A 16586-nucleotide genomic window follows, 5' to 3' on the forward strand; every position below is an offset into this window, starting at 1 on the left:
GCACATTTAGTAGTATAATAGTGTTGCACACACTCTATGTACAGTATAATGGTTTAAAACACAGCACCAGTAGAAAGGACATGCGATACAAACGTGACCCAGGAGTGTCTGAATAAATAAGAATACCACTTATAAAGACACAAACAAGTGGCCAGCAGAGACTGATTTTTTTTTTTTTTTTATTTCTTACACTTAATATTCTTCTTATTCACACATCTTCTTTACACTTTATTTTAATATACTTCGCTCTGTTAAACTATAGGACTCCTAATAAAATTAGTAGGTACTAATTTGTACCCTAGCAGGATTAAATAATTGAGACCAGACTGAAGGTTAATACATATATTTTTATTATCATTCATTAATAAGGGGATTTTTGTAAGAACTTACCATTCGAACCCCTTTCTCTGAGTCCAGTCTGGTGACACAGCTACGATGGGATGTAGGAGGAGTCCGCAGGAGCCAGGCACCTACGCTTCAAGTCTTTGGGAGCAGGCTCCTCCCTTCTGCATCCCACAATGCCTCAGATCAACTTCAAGAGCACACTAGGATACAAAACTCGGCACAATGCCGGAACATCTTATATGCAAACATAAAGCACCATAACATGATCAAAGGGGTTCAACGGTAGGTTCTTACAAAAATCCAATTTTCTCCGTCGTCCAGTCCGGTGACACAGCTACAATGGGACATTAATGAGCCGGTCCTTTGGGAGGGTATGCTCAGACTGACAGTTCTCATCACTGCCTGTCCAAATGAAGCGTCCTCCGACGCAAACTCATGAAACCTGTAAAATTTGGTAAAGGTGTGAACAGAGGACCAGGTGGCAGCCCTACACAACTGCTCCGCTGTAGCCCCATGGCGCAACGCCTACGAGGATGCAACCAACCGTGTGGTATGTGCATTTATCCGTGAAGGAACAGGCATACCCGCTTTACGGTAGGCAAAGGCAATGGTTGACCTCAACCAACGAGCAATGGTCTGCTTAGAAGCAGGCCACCCAATCTTATGCACATCATACAAAACCAAAAGCAAATATGAAGTATATCCTTTACCCTATCCACGTAAATTCGCAAGGCGCGAACCACGTCCAATTTCTTTAATTTGTCCCTATTTCTTACCCCTTCAGGGGGGAAAACACCGGAAGAACAATGTCCTGGTTTAAATGAAATTGAAGACATTACCTTAGGTAGAAATTTCGGTACTGTTCGAAGCACAGCCCTATCATCATCATGAAAAATCAAAAATGCTGACTTGCAGGACAAGGCACCCAACTCAGAAACATGCCTAGTTGAGGCAATGGCCAACAAAAACGTAACTTTCCAAGAAACATATTTAAGTTCAGCAGAACGTAATGGTTCAAAGGGAGGGTTTTGCGAAACCAACACAACCAAAGACAAATCCCAAGGCGCTACCGGCTGCCTGTAAGGAGGTTTAAGTCTAATTACACCTTGCAAGAAGGTCTGAACTTCTGGCAACAAAGCCACCCTTTTTTGAAAGAAAATCGACAATGCAGATATTTGAACTTTCAAAGAATGCAGACTGAGTCCTGTAGAGAAACCATCTTGCAGGAAATCCAAAAGTCTCGAAATCTTGAACCTCGAAGTGTGAACCTTTTGGCGTTCACACCACCTAATATAAATCTTCCAGACCCGATGGTAATTGGCTGCAGACATAGGATTCCGAGCCCTAAGCATGGTCTGTATAACCGCATCCAAAAACCCCTTCTTCAATAAGGAGGTTTCATAAGCCACGCCATCAAATTGAGACGAGCAGGGTCCGAGTGAAGAAACGGTCCTTGCTTTAGTAAGTCCGAGTACCACGACCTCCTGGGCCAATCCGGGGCAATTAGAATAGTCTGCACTCCCTGACCCTTCACTTTCTTCAATACCCTCGGCAGCATGGGAAACGGAGGGAATATGTAAACCATGTGAAAATTCCAAGGAACTGTTATGGCATCCACTGCCCAAGCTGATGGATCCCTTGCTCGAGAGCAAAATCTCGGCACCTGACAGTTGCTCCTTGTCGCCATCAGGTCTATGTCTGGAAGCCCCAGCGATCCACAATCTCCTGAAACACTTCCTGATGAAGCGACCATAGTCCCTCCAGCAGTGTCTGCCTGCTGAGGAAATCTGCTTCCACATTCCTGATCCTTGGAATGAAGACAGCTGACAAAACAGGAATGTTGCTCTCTGCCCAAGTGAAAATCTGGGAGACTTCCTTCATTGCCATCATGCTGCGTGTCCCGCCCTGATGGTTCAGGTAGGCCACTGTTGTGGCATTGTCGTATTGTACCCGCAAGGGTGAACCTCTCAGGAATTCCTCCACCTGCAGCAACGAAATTCCAGACAGCTCGAAGTTCTAGAATATTGATGGGAAGCCTGGATTCCTTTTTTGACCATAGGCCCTGTAGCCGTAGATGAAGAACTACCGTCCCCCCAACCCTTTAGACTGGCATCGGTCGTGATGACCAGCCAATCCCAGGATCGGAGGGAGCGTCCCAGCTGTAAAATCTCCACATCTGTCCACCAGATCAGCGATTCTCTCCAGAGACAGAAGCAATCTTTCCTGTTTCATGGTCTTTGCATTCCCCGACCAACATGACAGGATGTTCCATTGGAAAATTCTTGAATGGAATGTGGCAAACCGAAGAGTCTCAAACGTTGCCACCATCTTCCCAAGCAACCGTACTCCTTGCCACACCGTAGGTGCAGGTGCTTGCAAAATATTCAAAACCATCTGCCGAATTTCCACTGCCTTGGGTTCTGGCAGAAAAACCCTGTGCAAGTGTGTATCCAGAATCACCCCCAGAAATCGCAGACTCTGTGTGGGTGTCAAATGAGACTTGGGTAGATTTAGTATCTACCCCTGTTCTCGTAAATGTTGCGATGCTCAGGTGTTTCTGAAGCTTCTCCGCTGACTCCGCCTTGAATAGAAGGTAGTCCAGATAAGGAATAATTATTATTGCCTTCAGCCTGAGGGCTGCAGCCATGACTGCCATCACTTTTGTGAACACCCTCGGGGCCATTGCCAGCCCAAATGGCAGAGCCTGAAACTGCCACGGATTCTCTCCGATTGCAAACCGGAGCAGGGACTGATGTTCTTTGTGGATAGGCACATGGAGGTACGCATCCTGAATATCTACTGATGCCAGAAATTCTCCCGGCTCTATGCTTAAAAGCACTGACCGAAGAGACTCCATGCGAAAATGATCCACCCAAAGATGAAGATTTAAAGATTTCAAATTTAGAATGGGTCTGAAAGACCCGTCTGGTTTGGGTACTAAGAACAGGATAGAATAAAATCCCTTCTTTCTCTCCTCCTGAGGTACCAGGACCACCACCTCTTTCTCCTTGAGAGACAAGGCTGCTCCCAGGAGCTCGGACCTCAGTGATGCGGTCCGCAGCAAGGGAGTAGGGAGAAATCTGCGAGGGGGAGGACCCCTGAGATTTATCCGGTAACCTTTGGAAACAATGGAAAAAAAAACAGGGATCCCCGGTGGACTCTCTCCACCTGTCCCGAAACTGCAGGAGATGACCCCCCACTCTGATCCCAGAACAGGGAGCCTCCGCCCCGTCATGCAGAGGACTTGTCCTCACCTTTTGCTGCATGTTTCTTTGCAAAGACTCCAAATATTGCCTTTGGAGTCCTTCTTCTACCGGCCTGGAATCTTCCACGCCCTGCCTGTCCACAGTTAGACGCTCCAGCTCGAAAGGAGGGATGAAAGGACGGCTTAAACACTCCAAATTTGGATCCTGAAGGCTTAGGAGTAGTAGGGAGAAAAGTGCTGTTTTATAATGTCCTCTAATTCAGAACAAAAGAGCAACTCCTCCTTGAAGGGTAGAGTTTCCAAGGACTTTTTGGATTCACTATCCGCTTCCCATGCCTTTAGCCAAAGTGCCCGCCTGGCTGTGACGGGAGTTTGCAGAAACTTTAGACGCCATCTTTGTGCCTTCCTCACCAGCCTCACAGATGTACTCAGCAGCACATCTCAACTTCTCAGCTAATGTGTAGGCATCCGCATCATGTTGGAGCTGACTGGCAAACGTTTCTGCCCATTTGACCATTGCTTTCGCAACCCAAGCCGAAGCAATAATGGGACGCAGCGTGAACCCCACGCCTTCAAAAATTGCCTTAAGGCAACCTTCTACTTTCTTATCCACTTGGTCTTTAAAAGCCGCACCACCTTGCACTGGTGAGGCATTTTGCATTGCCTTTGACAATCTGGCCACAGATGCATCAACCAATGGAATCTTTTCCCAAATCTTAATATGATCCTCCGGCTTGGGGTACATATTTGCATATTTCTTAGGGCTGTATTCAATTACAAATATTCTCCGTGCATGGCGAGAGATTTTTTCTCTCGCCATGCACTCGCCCTGTTCCGGAGGGCTCGCTGCCACTCCTGCTCCCACTATTCAATGTGGTTAAGACTCGCCACCACTCGCGGCGAGTATTAACCCCTGCTGTGGACGAGCGTCCGCGGCAGGGAGCTGGCAGGGAGCCGGTGGCAGCCAGGGAGATTAAAGTCTCCCTGGCTGCCCCAGAACATATGTGGAGGGGATCAGGGCTCCCCATGACCCAGGCAGCACAAGCTGCCCCCCCCTATAGCCAGCAGGGGACCCAGTATTCACTGCACCCGATCGTGCATATGTAATGATCGGATGCAGTGAATATATGAATATCTAATGAGCGGCTCGAGAGCTCCGGCCCCCTGCTGGCTGCTCTGTGTAAAAAGAAAAAAAAAATTTTTTTTTTTTAAATAAATATATATTCATGTGCTATAAGCACATGAATAAAAATAACATGCCCCTTCACAGAAAAAAAATCCAGATTTTTTTACACCAAAATTAAAAAAAAAAAAACTTTTAGTTTAAAAGTTCACATTCCAGTTCTCCATGAAAAGATGGAGAATTGCTACACGGAGAGACACGGCGAAAATCACTTAAAAAGACGGCGAAAATATCACATTGAATAGGGTGGTTCACTTTTGGAGAGCAAAATGCTCCTTCCAACGCGAAAATAGCACAAACTTGCCATAAAACAAGGCAAATTTTTCTCATTGAATACTGGCCTTAGACATTAACAAACATTTGTCTGGGGACTTTCCTTCTTCCCCTAACAAAGAAACCATCCCTTCATCTGAAGGAAAAGACACAGGATCCTTATGAGTCTTTTTAAACACACAGTGCGCAGGTTTTTTTCCTCGTCAGTTAAATGTAAAGCCTGCTTAACAGCCAAAATTAAATCCTCAATGCCAGAAATCTGCTTCCTCGCTCTGGTTCCACCCCAAATCCTCCTCACACACCCAATCATCAGAATCTAAATTCAAAAGAGGGGGGTAGAGAAAGCGTGTCTATTCGCCATATCCTCAGAGGATTTGGTAAACTGCTCCATAAGGGATGTCATTTTATGTACACCCTGCGCAGTATCCTGCATAGCCCGCAGTAAAATGTGGTCCCCCTGCGCTGGGGTAACCGACCCCCCAGAAGCCTGAGAAGAATGGACATGGCCAGGAGACCCCAACAAAGAGTCCTTTTGCCTGTTCAAAGCCTCTGTTAAGGCATTCATGGACCTTCCTAAGGCAGCAGCCCAGGCAGGTTCAGCTACTTCAGACCTCAGGGTCCGCAACCCACAGGGAACAGCATCACAGGAAGGGCACAATTCCTGGTCCCCTTGTTCACATGTTAATACAGCTTTACATTTTTTGCAATAAAACGTGTCCCTCTCTCCCTCCTCCCCAGCAACAGAAGTGCACTCGTCAATCATGTTAAAAAAACAATGCAAAATGCCAGGCAAAGCACAGAGTAAAGTATCAGTGTACTTATCTGTGATTCCTCTGTTGCCAGCGATCAGCGGGGGAAGCACTTTCCAGGAGAGACCTCTGTGTCAGATTCAGCCCAGTTTCAGCTCCGCAGCAGAGAGAAATGGCGCCAGAGCACAGGACAGGAAGAGATCAAGTCTCTGCTTCAGCAGGGAGGGTTGCCGTTTTTGGCGCCTTTCCCCCTTCAGCCGCTCCCAAGAGTGCCTCTCCTCACCTCCAGTAACTCCCCTACAATGGGACCACTTGGAGTTGTCCAGCAGTGCTGGACTCCTGTAGAAGATGTCAACTCCCCTAGGGGATTTCAGTCTTCAAGCTCAATCCAAGATGGCAGGCGCCATCACTTGGGAGTCCGTCCCCAAGATCCCCTTCTACGCAAGCCGATGGCTGGGACCCCCTGGAGCCCAGGAAACCTCTGTGAGGTAAGCGCTGTGCAGAGGGAGCAGTCGCTTCCCACTGCACACAGAGAGCTGACGGGACGCGCTTCTGTCAGCCTCTGCTGCGCTCTCAGCATGTGTTAACTTCAGAAGTTACACGCTGGAAAAAAAAACTGCACTAGCTAATAGTTAATAAAACAATAAAAAAACCTATCTCCACTAGTAAAAATACAATGAAAAAAAACGCAGCTGCAGCGAAGCATAGCACCTACTCCTGTGGGCACCTAAAACTAACTTAGGCATTGTGGGATGCAAAAGGGAGGAGCCTGCTCCCAAAGACTTGAAGCATAGGTGCCTGGCTCCTGCGGACCCCTCCTACATCCCATCATAGCTGTGTCTCCGGACTGGAGACAGAGAAAAAGAAAATACTTTTTAACCCATAAACTTATAGGGGAGGGAGGAGTGTATCTCTAACAACTGATTTCTTTTCCTTTGTGGTTTTGGATTAAATTATTCAAAACCAGTTGATGGCACTTACAATAGGCTGTGTGGTAATATGACTACACAGAACCTAAAGGTGGCCATACATCTACAGATCGATTGACGTAATATCTGAATGACAGGTTTTGGCAGTTTTCCAGCATTTCAAAGCAAATGGTCAACGGTCATTTGCTCTGAACCATTACCAGGATTTTGTTCCAATATCATCTGATGGTGATGATGTGGGATCACACATCAGCGCTCATTGCACAGCTGTCTGTGTATGTGCAGTAAGCCTACTTGGCAGCGTGCCCTGAATCTTAAACAAATTAACAGGAAAAATACACACATTCTGATACAATGAGATAACAATCTAAAGTGATACAATATTTCAATATAATGAAGTACAAGAACGGGCAGAAAAACGGCAAGCAGGATGGTATACGGTGGTTAGGTCAACACTATTAAGGTCAACATGCATTGGGTCGACCACTGAAGGTGGACAGGGCTTAGGTTGACACTTAAAAGAGGTCAACATTGCTAAGGTCGACAGGGTCAAAAGGTCCCCACAAGCATTAGGCAAACACTGGGAAGGTCGACACTCAAAAGGTCAAAATGAGTATTTTTAGAGCCGACATCTGCCGATAGGGCAGATGTCACTACCATTCACTAGGGCGTGGCTGGAGAATAAAATAGAGTGCGCAGTGAAATCCCGGGATTCGAAACGACAATCCCGGGATTGAAACCCCGGTATTTTGGGAGCCAGATCCCGGGATCCTGCCGATCCCGGGATTGGCAACCCTATTTTTGACCCTGTCAACCTTAGCCATGTCAACCTTTTTGTGTCAACCTTCTGTGGTTGACCCAATGCATGTCAACCTTAATTTGGTCGACCCATACCCAGCAGGATGTAACATCAAGAGGCATTTTATAATCATTTATTGGACACAATATATATTTGTCTGTGCATGCATGAAATATACTATCTTTGGAATAGGATATATCTGCAGTGCATATACAAGCAGGGTCACATTAGCTTTAATTGCTAACAAAAAGCAGGTTCATACTAGCTTATACCTGCTAGCATAACTGTTATTTGAAACCAAATTTCTATCTCATACCTGCAATTTTGGCAGAACCTATAAATTCATGGCCGAATGAACCAGGAAACATGACTTATAAGTGGATCATTAAGGAACAAACTATACCTGCGGTGGATATAGAATAGCACGGTCATACTAGCTTATACCTGCAAAAAAAGTATAATACAGGAAGCAGATATATATGGTCTTATTTCCAATAAACAGCCAAATATCAGTATGAACTATACAATATTTGTGAAATCCATTTCCTAACAAAATAGGGATAAATATCCTGATATTGTCAATTGAACAACTTTAAATAATTTTTATATTTCATGACATCACACTTACTATTGGAGTTTAACAACTGAAACCTCTGTGGGGCTGAAACCCACTGATCACTAAGAATGTATTAACCATACTCACCTTACAATACTTACCTTATTTCTGGATTATTTTGCAATACTAAAGTTTCTCAAGCTTGTAAACTTTAATCTCAATATTACACTCCAACTAATACGACATACCATTGAAAATAAATATCGAAAGAAGAAAGACAGTGACACTAACAATCATTTTTTATATTATTTTATTGTAAACATGTATTTTCAAATATTTCTCTTTTCATGACACTTTTTAAATGATAATTCATAAAATGTAGATTTTAATAAAGACAAATCAATACATATTATTTCTCTTTCTTTTTGTGCACTAAGAAAGAGGCAATCTTTTCTTTCTGTAGTTTGTATCTAGTGAATGCCGGGATCCTGACCACCGGGATGCTAGACGGATCTCCTCTATCTGTACTCCCTTCTGCTTCTCTCCCTGCTGCTTATGAATACAGCTTCCTTTTAACTAGGGACCTGATTCAGGTTTGCTCGGTAAGCTGCGAACATCGCAGCTTATCAAGCGCCTGAGACGCCACCTGTCCTTGGGGTCTCGGTTTTGTGCATCTGTGGGAGGACCCTTTTAAAGCTGGCAGCAGGACCCTTTGATTGCGCTGAGAGGTCCCTTTGATTACCGCAGACGGTCCATTTGATTGCCGGCTAGGGGAGCCTTAAATAACAAAGAAATCTCCTAAATGACATGGGGTGCATGTACCTTGGTGACCCCCCACACCCCATGAATGTGCTACTGACCCCTTAATTTTTTAGACATTAAAGCTACCTGCTTCTGCATTCCTAAAGTAGCATGATCACGGGCTGGTGGTGAGGTTCTCTGTCTCTTCCCACTGTTGGCAATGAAGAATAAAATTGGCGGGTAACTGTCATTACAGAAATAATTAAAACTCAAGAAAATGCTGCTTTCGGAGATTTTGCTGCATATCTTATATACACCAAGTTTCGAAATTCAAAAACTATACATTAGCAACCTGCCTTGGGATCCCATTGGAGCAATTTTGTAAAGCCATTCTTTCTCTTCATTTTATTATTAAGGAATGAACGAATTCAATAAAAAATAAATAAGGGAAAGGGAAAAAGGGTAGACACTCCTATTTTTTCTCTTTGGATAGGATCCCATTCCTATAATGGACTGTGTTGTACCAATTGTGTAGATGTGATGGTGGACAGTTTTGATTTTACCACTCATTATTTGTGGGAAAGTCCTGCGCTTAATTGCAGATAGAAAGGAGAACACCCTTTGAAGTGGTGCAGCGGCTCTCTGTCCTGTGGTGAACAAGAGCTGCTCCACAAATGGTGTAACTACACATTCTGGTTCAGTTATCCATTTTTGTAATCGACAGCTAAGTCCACATAAATGGGTTTAGAGGAAATGGGGTGTCTACGGCTGACGTGTGATCACACAATATTGTTTTTAATGTTAAATTAATTTCCATGTATTAGTATGTGTCATTAAATGTATAGAATTAAGCACGCTGTGTGACATCTCCTTTTTTCCCATAAAGCGCAGTTTGTTTCTTTTCTCTATTTTTTTACATACAAGGGACTGACTGTCCCTTAATTAAAACTACTTCTTTTTGAGAGAAGCCCTAAGTAGTGCCTGTAATTTGTCGTAGCAACAATTTTACACTGGCTTTAAGGACTGCTGGGCAAGTGCAACAGCGTCATCTATACAACCTTGGTGGCATCCCTAACAGAAGGCTTGCAAAATCAAGAGTGTGTTTCCTGTGCTCCTCTCAGAACACATTGGATCACAGGAACCGGGATTGAAGAGTCTGGGGAAATTACACTGAAAAGACGCAGGCTGCACGATCCATCTGATGACTGACTGTATGTGAAAGAACAATTCACGGTCTGCACCCAATCCTGACAGATAATATGTGCAACACATTAGATCATAGAATAGATCCCACGACCTGTGGACTGTGAATTGGATCGTAATCTTACTGAAAAACACCTCCCAATATGCACAAAAGAACATAAAATGTATAGTAAGAGCCATCGAAATTGTGCATTCGTACTGCAAATCGTTCTGATGCATGTCCAGCATTAGATCTGACTTATACTTATGGCAAATCTTCTCTCTGATCACCACGTCTCATTCTTGCTTCCAATACTTCTCCCCACTCATGGAACTCCTGGAAGTGTTATCTGTGCCTTATAGGACAAACTTTCTCTACTATACTGCATTGTTTTACAGAAACCTATGAAGAGCGTGCAATACAGTATATTCAAGATTTTATTTTGAAAGTAACAAAATATTTTATATTACCACATTGGTTTTAAAACTAAATATAGTATTACAGCATTTTCGCAAATACATTTTGTGAAAATATACATTAAAATTTGATATTTATCCACACAAGTGCAGCCACATGGTTGATAGATGATCTATAGGTTCTATCGTGAGTTCTCTAAATGCTCTCCAATACTTTGGGCTGATTCTTTTACATTTGATGTCTCCATCCTTTTAACGGATTCCTGACGAGCGAGATGTACACCCCTTAATCCCTGAAACCCACCAGATGTACTGATGCGTTTATCTAGGTGAAGAAAGATATTGTAAGAATGCAAATATTAATTGTTAGTGCAAAGTTAGGAGTTTAAAATGGCTACATACAGTTTTAATTAAAATAAAGTGTAGATAGATAACATTGACATTGCATTTATCCAAGAAATACACTTTAAATGTACTGCTCTTCTGAAATTCCAATGCCTGGTACAACAATCATCTAACTATAAAATCCCAAGTAGTCATTATACTTATGTAAAGGGAATTAGACACTTCATTTGCTAAATATTCAGTAAAGATATAGGGGGGTATTCAATCTGTAGGTCACGGTGGTCGAGCTTGCTCGACCGCCGTGACCCTGTCCCATTCTCGGGCAGCTCGACGGGATCAATGTCCCGCTTGCAGCGTGATGTGAAGGGGGCGTGGCCGCGTGTTCCCGGCCGTTCTCGGCAGTACGATCCCGACAGCTTGTGAAGTCGGGCTGGTTCTGCCGAGATACCCTGCTCAATGCTGTTGGGGAAGAAAGCATTGAATAGGGCCCGGTGGCCATCTGCCCCATGGGGAGATGGTCGCCGGTGATTGAATACTCTTAAACTCTATTTTCCAAATCAGGGTTAATCACCTTTTTTTGACCTGTGAGTGAGAGTTTCTTGAACCCCTACGACTAAGCATTTTTTTAGATAAAAAATTAGAAGTGCTCTATCTACTAAAAAACAGTTACACAAAAAAAAAAAAAAACAGTTTCTCTCTTCACGTCATACTTGTCGTACAACCATGACCCAGGGAGCCCTCTCAAAAAATCACCGACCCCCATTCTTTTTAATGGCAGTTTTCAAATTTCCTCATTTCCTCCCCACCGGCAGCTCACACAGAGTCATTTACTTGCGTGTAAAAAATGGCACATCAAGCGCATGAAGCCCTCTCGGAAAGCTGCCGGGTGAGTTGAAGGGATATCAGGTCCAACTTGTCCCTCAGAGAAGTCAAAACTCTGTATAGGGACCTTAAGGTTTAGACAGGCCGGATTGGAGTCAGAAGATACTGAAATTGGAGGCAGAGACCACTGGATGATTGTGTCTTTTTACTAGCCTGACTGGAACCAGAGAACACAGGAATATGTGTCAGAGAAGACTGGATGTATATTAGTTCTACACTGGCTGGACTGGAACTGGTGAACACAGGAACAAAAATCAGGTAGCCAGTATCGAGTGTAGAAGCGATAAAAAGGAGATAAAGTGAAAGGAGATAAAGCACCAGCCAATGACTTGTGTTTCAAAATGACAGTTGAGAGTTGATTGGCTGGTGCTTTATCTCATTTCACTTTATCACCAGTCTTAATACTCCAGGCTTAATACATCTGCCCCACTATGAGCAGGTTAAAACCTGCAATGCACAGGAAAAGAGTTAGGGCTGGGAACAAAGAAAACTGTACACAGAATCCTGGAGCCAAAACATAGCTGAGAAGTAAGATTGAAAGTGGCATTAGAAGTCCTTTTATCACATTAATATGTGGCCATTGGATGTAAGAATCAACTGGCAGGACTGGAGACCCTGATTGGAGGAGCAGGAGTCAGCTGACCAGTGGCAATGGTTGGTTAACCGCTTGACGACTGTAAAACAGTACAAAGACCAGGGAGACCCAATGACTACTAGCACCTGCAAAAAAACATATCGGGCTGATATCACCCCAGTTAGTACCAGACTTAAGTGTTAACTGTAACATCTGATCCATGGAGACCAAGTAAGAAGCAAAGGATATTACTACTAAAGGAAAGTGCAGTATATACTCTAGAATAAGCCAACCTTTTCAGCAAATTTTTTATGCTGAAAAAGCTCCCATCGGCTTATACTCACCAAGTTTTCCCATTTTTTTTGTGGTAAAATTGGGTGCTTCGGCTTCTATTCGGGTCAGCTTATACTCGAGTATATAAAGGTATCTGTTATATCATATGGCTCATTATGCAGTGAATGGAAGCTCTGCCAAATTTTCTAATGGTGTAATATGAAATACTGGAGGTTTCCAAGGCGCAAAGGAAACAGAAAAGCAGCTCAATATAACCTAAAACTTGTTCAACCAAAACAAGTAAAACAATGGTAAATAAAACAGGGGTAAGGATATATTCAAGCGCTGTCTGTATGTGTTCTCTTCACTTCTCCCGTCCTCGTGAGTCGATATGCGGAAAAAGAAAAAAGAACACAATGTGTGGAACTGTATTTTTCCTTTAAAACATACAAGGGAAATTGAAGTAGAACGTACCACACTCACAAAGGGAGTGTGTATTTCAAATACGTAAAGGTATCTTTTTTTCAACGATAGTATAGCCTTCACCAAATCCACCCTGGTGTCCAATGGAAATAGGTTGGGCGTACGTTTTCACTCACAAGATAAAGATAATATAATACATATAAAGGTTTCTTTTCAAGGCAAGCGTACCAATGACTCACAATTGGCAGGAATTTTCAAAGCACATCTGGGTTTCTTTAGTTTGAAAAAAATTATTTTTAATTCCAAAAAATTATTAAAATACACTTAGACCATAGGTACACTGTAAAAAAATCCAAAGGTGGGTGATGGATGTTGAATGGGACTCACACTAAATATGCACCAAAAAACTCTCCGGATAAGCTTAGAGATGTCGGTGAGTGAACACCCGGTACCTTTGTTTCAATGTCCAGCATAAACACAGAATGGTCCAAAGTTTAAAAAAGAGGTTGTGCAGATCCAGAAAGCCATCCAACGCGTTTCGATTTAGAATCTTTTTCAAGGCTACAAGGCTAGAAAGTGTAGATAGATAACATTGACATTGCATTTATCCAAGAAATACACTTTAAATGTACTGCTCTTCTGAAATTCCAATGCCTGGTACAACAATCATCTAACTATAAAATCCCAAGGCTAGAAAGCCTTGAAAAAGATTCTAAATCAAAACGCGTTGGCTGGCTTTCTGGATCTGCACAACCTCTTTTTTAAACTTTGGACCATTCTGTGTTTATGCTGGACATTGAAACAAAGGTACCGGGTGTTCACTCACCGACATCTCTAAGCTTATCCGGAGAGTTTTTTGGTGCATATTTAGTGTGAGTCCCATTCAACATCCATCACCCACCTTTGGATTTTTTTACAGTGTACCTATGGTCTAAGTGTATTTTAATAATTTTTTGGCATTAAAAATAAATTTTTTGGTACTTGTGAGTTATCTGGGCTGCCGATTTTTTGATTGTATGCCTTAAGTTAAGGCATACAATCAGATGCGATGCGATATCGCATCGCATCGCATGCGATCATCGGATGCGATGACCCGATTTTTCCATAGGAATCAATGTTAAAATGGACTGAGTCCATTTTAACATGGAATTCAATGGGAAAAAGGGGTCCTTTTCATACCCCTACTATCCAAGTGGGCATGGAGTTAGATATAAACCTGTGGCGAGCGTAGCGAGCCACCGAGCCCGAAGCGTGGCGAGCGGACGGTATTCTGTGTCCCCTCGCGGGGCTCGCTACGCTCGCCACGCTTCGGGCTCGGTGGCTCGCTACAGGTTTATATCCAACTCCATGCCCACTTGGATAGTAGGGGTATGAAAAGGACCCCTTTTTCCCATTGAATTCCATGTTAAAATGGACTCAGTCCATTTTAACATTGATTCCTATGGAAAAATCGGGTCATCGCATCGCATCCGATGGTCGCATGCGATGCGATGTGCCCGATCCGACCCGATTTAGAAATCGGCAGCCCGGATAACTCACAAGTACCAATTTTTTCAAACTAAAGAAACCCAGATGTGCTTTAAAAATTCCTGCCAATTGTGAGTCATTGGTACGCTTGCCTTGAAAAGAAACCTTTATATGTATTATAATATCTTTATCTTGTGAGTGAAAACGTACGCCCAACCTATTTCCATTGGACACCAGGGTGGATTTGGTGAAGGCTATACTATCGTTGAAAAAAAGATACCTTTACGTATTTGAAATACACACTCCCTTTGTGAGTGTGGTACGTTCTACTTCAATTTACCTTGTATGTTTTAAAGGAAAAATACAGTTCCACGCATTGTGTTCTTTTTTCTTTTTCCGCATATCGACTCACGAGGATGGGAGAAGTGAAGAGAACACATACAGACAGCGCTTGAATATATCCTTACCCAAATTTTCTAATGGTGCCCATACACAGTGCGATAGCACCGTGCAATGCATTCCGATGCGCGCTCCCGCGTGCATTGCATTCCACAGTACAAAAAGTATGTGCTGCACATACTTTTTGTACTGCCCACAGATCGGATCGCATGCAAATCGCATACGATGCAGCCCATAATGGATGCGATCATTGCACCATTTATGGGCACCTTAAGAGCTAAATGTCACAAAGTTGGTATAGTATTGTAAAGTGCATGTTTAGCCCATAGCAACCATCAGGTACTAGCTACTATATTCTAGAAAGAGTTTGATAAATCACTAGAAGATGGTTGATTGCTATGTTCAATGTCTCCACTCCTATAAACCTGCCCTTTTGTAATTATACTCCCTACAGTCAATAATCCAATTTTTGGACCTACACTAACACCTTAACAGAGAATTCAATATAAAAAAATGATAAGCACCCAACATATAAGCAGGGCCAGATTAACAATGGGGAAAATGGAATTGCAGCTCCAGCCCTCCACATAAAAATAGACCCATCATCATGACAGCAGGGGCGGATTTGCCGTGTCAGTGTTACATAGCCATGGTTACCCATTACCATCCTGGAGTAGGAGAAACACTACTTCCTGGTTTGGGTCCTTGCCACACACTGCACATGCTCAGTTTGCAAAAAGGTAGCCCGCGGGTTACTATAGGATAATGCTGTCTAGAGATCGTATTATTCTATCGGACCCAAGTTCTGGATTACATTGCATTCTAGACTAGAGCTTGATGAATCTGATTGCAGTCTCTATAGAAACCTTTGGGGTGTGGTTGGGTGTCTCCTAAAAATGGCTTCTTTGGGGAATATCCTGCAAATAATATTTGGTAAATACAGTAGGTCCGAAAACCTCTCAAAACTTCTACCACATCTATGTCTGCATCTGATGGTGTGGCCTAATTGGGGGGTGTGGTGGTGGTTGCTGCCTCCAGCCAGGGGGGGGGGGGGTGTTGTTGGTGGGGGTTGCTGTCGCCACGGCCGGGGGAGTGTGGCGGGGGTGCGGGCATTACTCACCGCCGCCGCGCTTCCGTCGGCATCCAGCGGCCACAGACAGTGCAGCATTGCCCAAACACAAATATGGCCGCCGCATATGTGCATTTAATCAGGACCCATGAACTCTCTTCTGGACCATAACCCTGGGAAACTAAAAATGGCTTTATCAGAGAGCAATGGAATGTGTTAGAGATTTTTATAGATCTGGGTAACCTTAACTGGAAAGCCACTGGATTAATTTGTTTGATTATCTGGAATGAGCCAATTAATCTGGGACCGAGTTTTGAAGAGGACTGACAGAGCCTCCGTGTGTGGATAGCCAGACCTTATATCCCACCTTGAAAGTACACTGGTACTGCAAAAATTTTTCCTGGAAGGAGGCTTTCTTCAGGGCAAGGTGAACTTTCCTCCAGATGGAATTTAACTGGGAAACCATAGGCAAAGAAAAAGCAGTACTAGGGATAGCAGTACTAGGGATACAGTAGTAAAAGAGTGGTAGGCATTATTGTAGGTAAACTCCGCTAGAAGCAAAAATTTCCGACCAGTTGTTCTTAAGACTAGAGATGTACAGTATATCCGTAGATCATGTTTAAAAGATTGATTAACTCGCTCCCTCTGACCGTTGGCTTGAGGATAGTATCCAGAGGTCAAGCTGAGTTTCATGCCAGGATAGCTACAGAAAACCTCCATATTTGTTTTGGGCAATGCTTCCGTTTGTGACCAGGCTGGGCTGCGGCCGCTTCTA

At 43.5% G+C, this 16586-nt stretch overlaps 1 protein-coding gene across 1 annotated transcript in view; it reads right to left on the reverse strand.

Moving 5' to 3' along the window:
- Positions 1–10384: 10384 nt before the first annotated feature.
- DEF6 (DEF6 guanine nucleotide exchange factor) overlaps positions 10385–16586 on the reverse strand; it is a 133640-nt gene continuing 127438 nt past the window's right edge. Inside the window, exon 11 of the mRNA XM_083173130.1 lies at positions 10385–10704. Within this exon, the coding sequence (XP_083029256.1) occupies positions 10562–10704 (143 nt within the window). The 3' untranslated portion in view covers positions 10385–10561. The remainder of the gene's footprint in view (positions 10705–16586) is intronic.

The sequence above is a fragment of the Crinia signifera genome, chromosome 2, assembly GCF_055691185.1.
Source record: "Crinia signifera chromosome 2, ASM5569118v1, whole genome shotgun sequence".
In the NCBI taxonomy this organism is placed as follows: domain Eukaryota; kingdom Metazoa; phylum Chordata; class Amphibia; order Anura; family Myobatrachidae; genus Crinia; species Crinia signifera.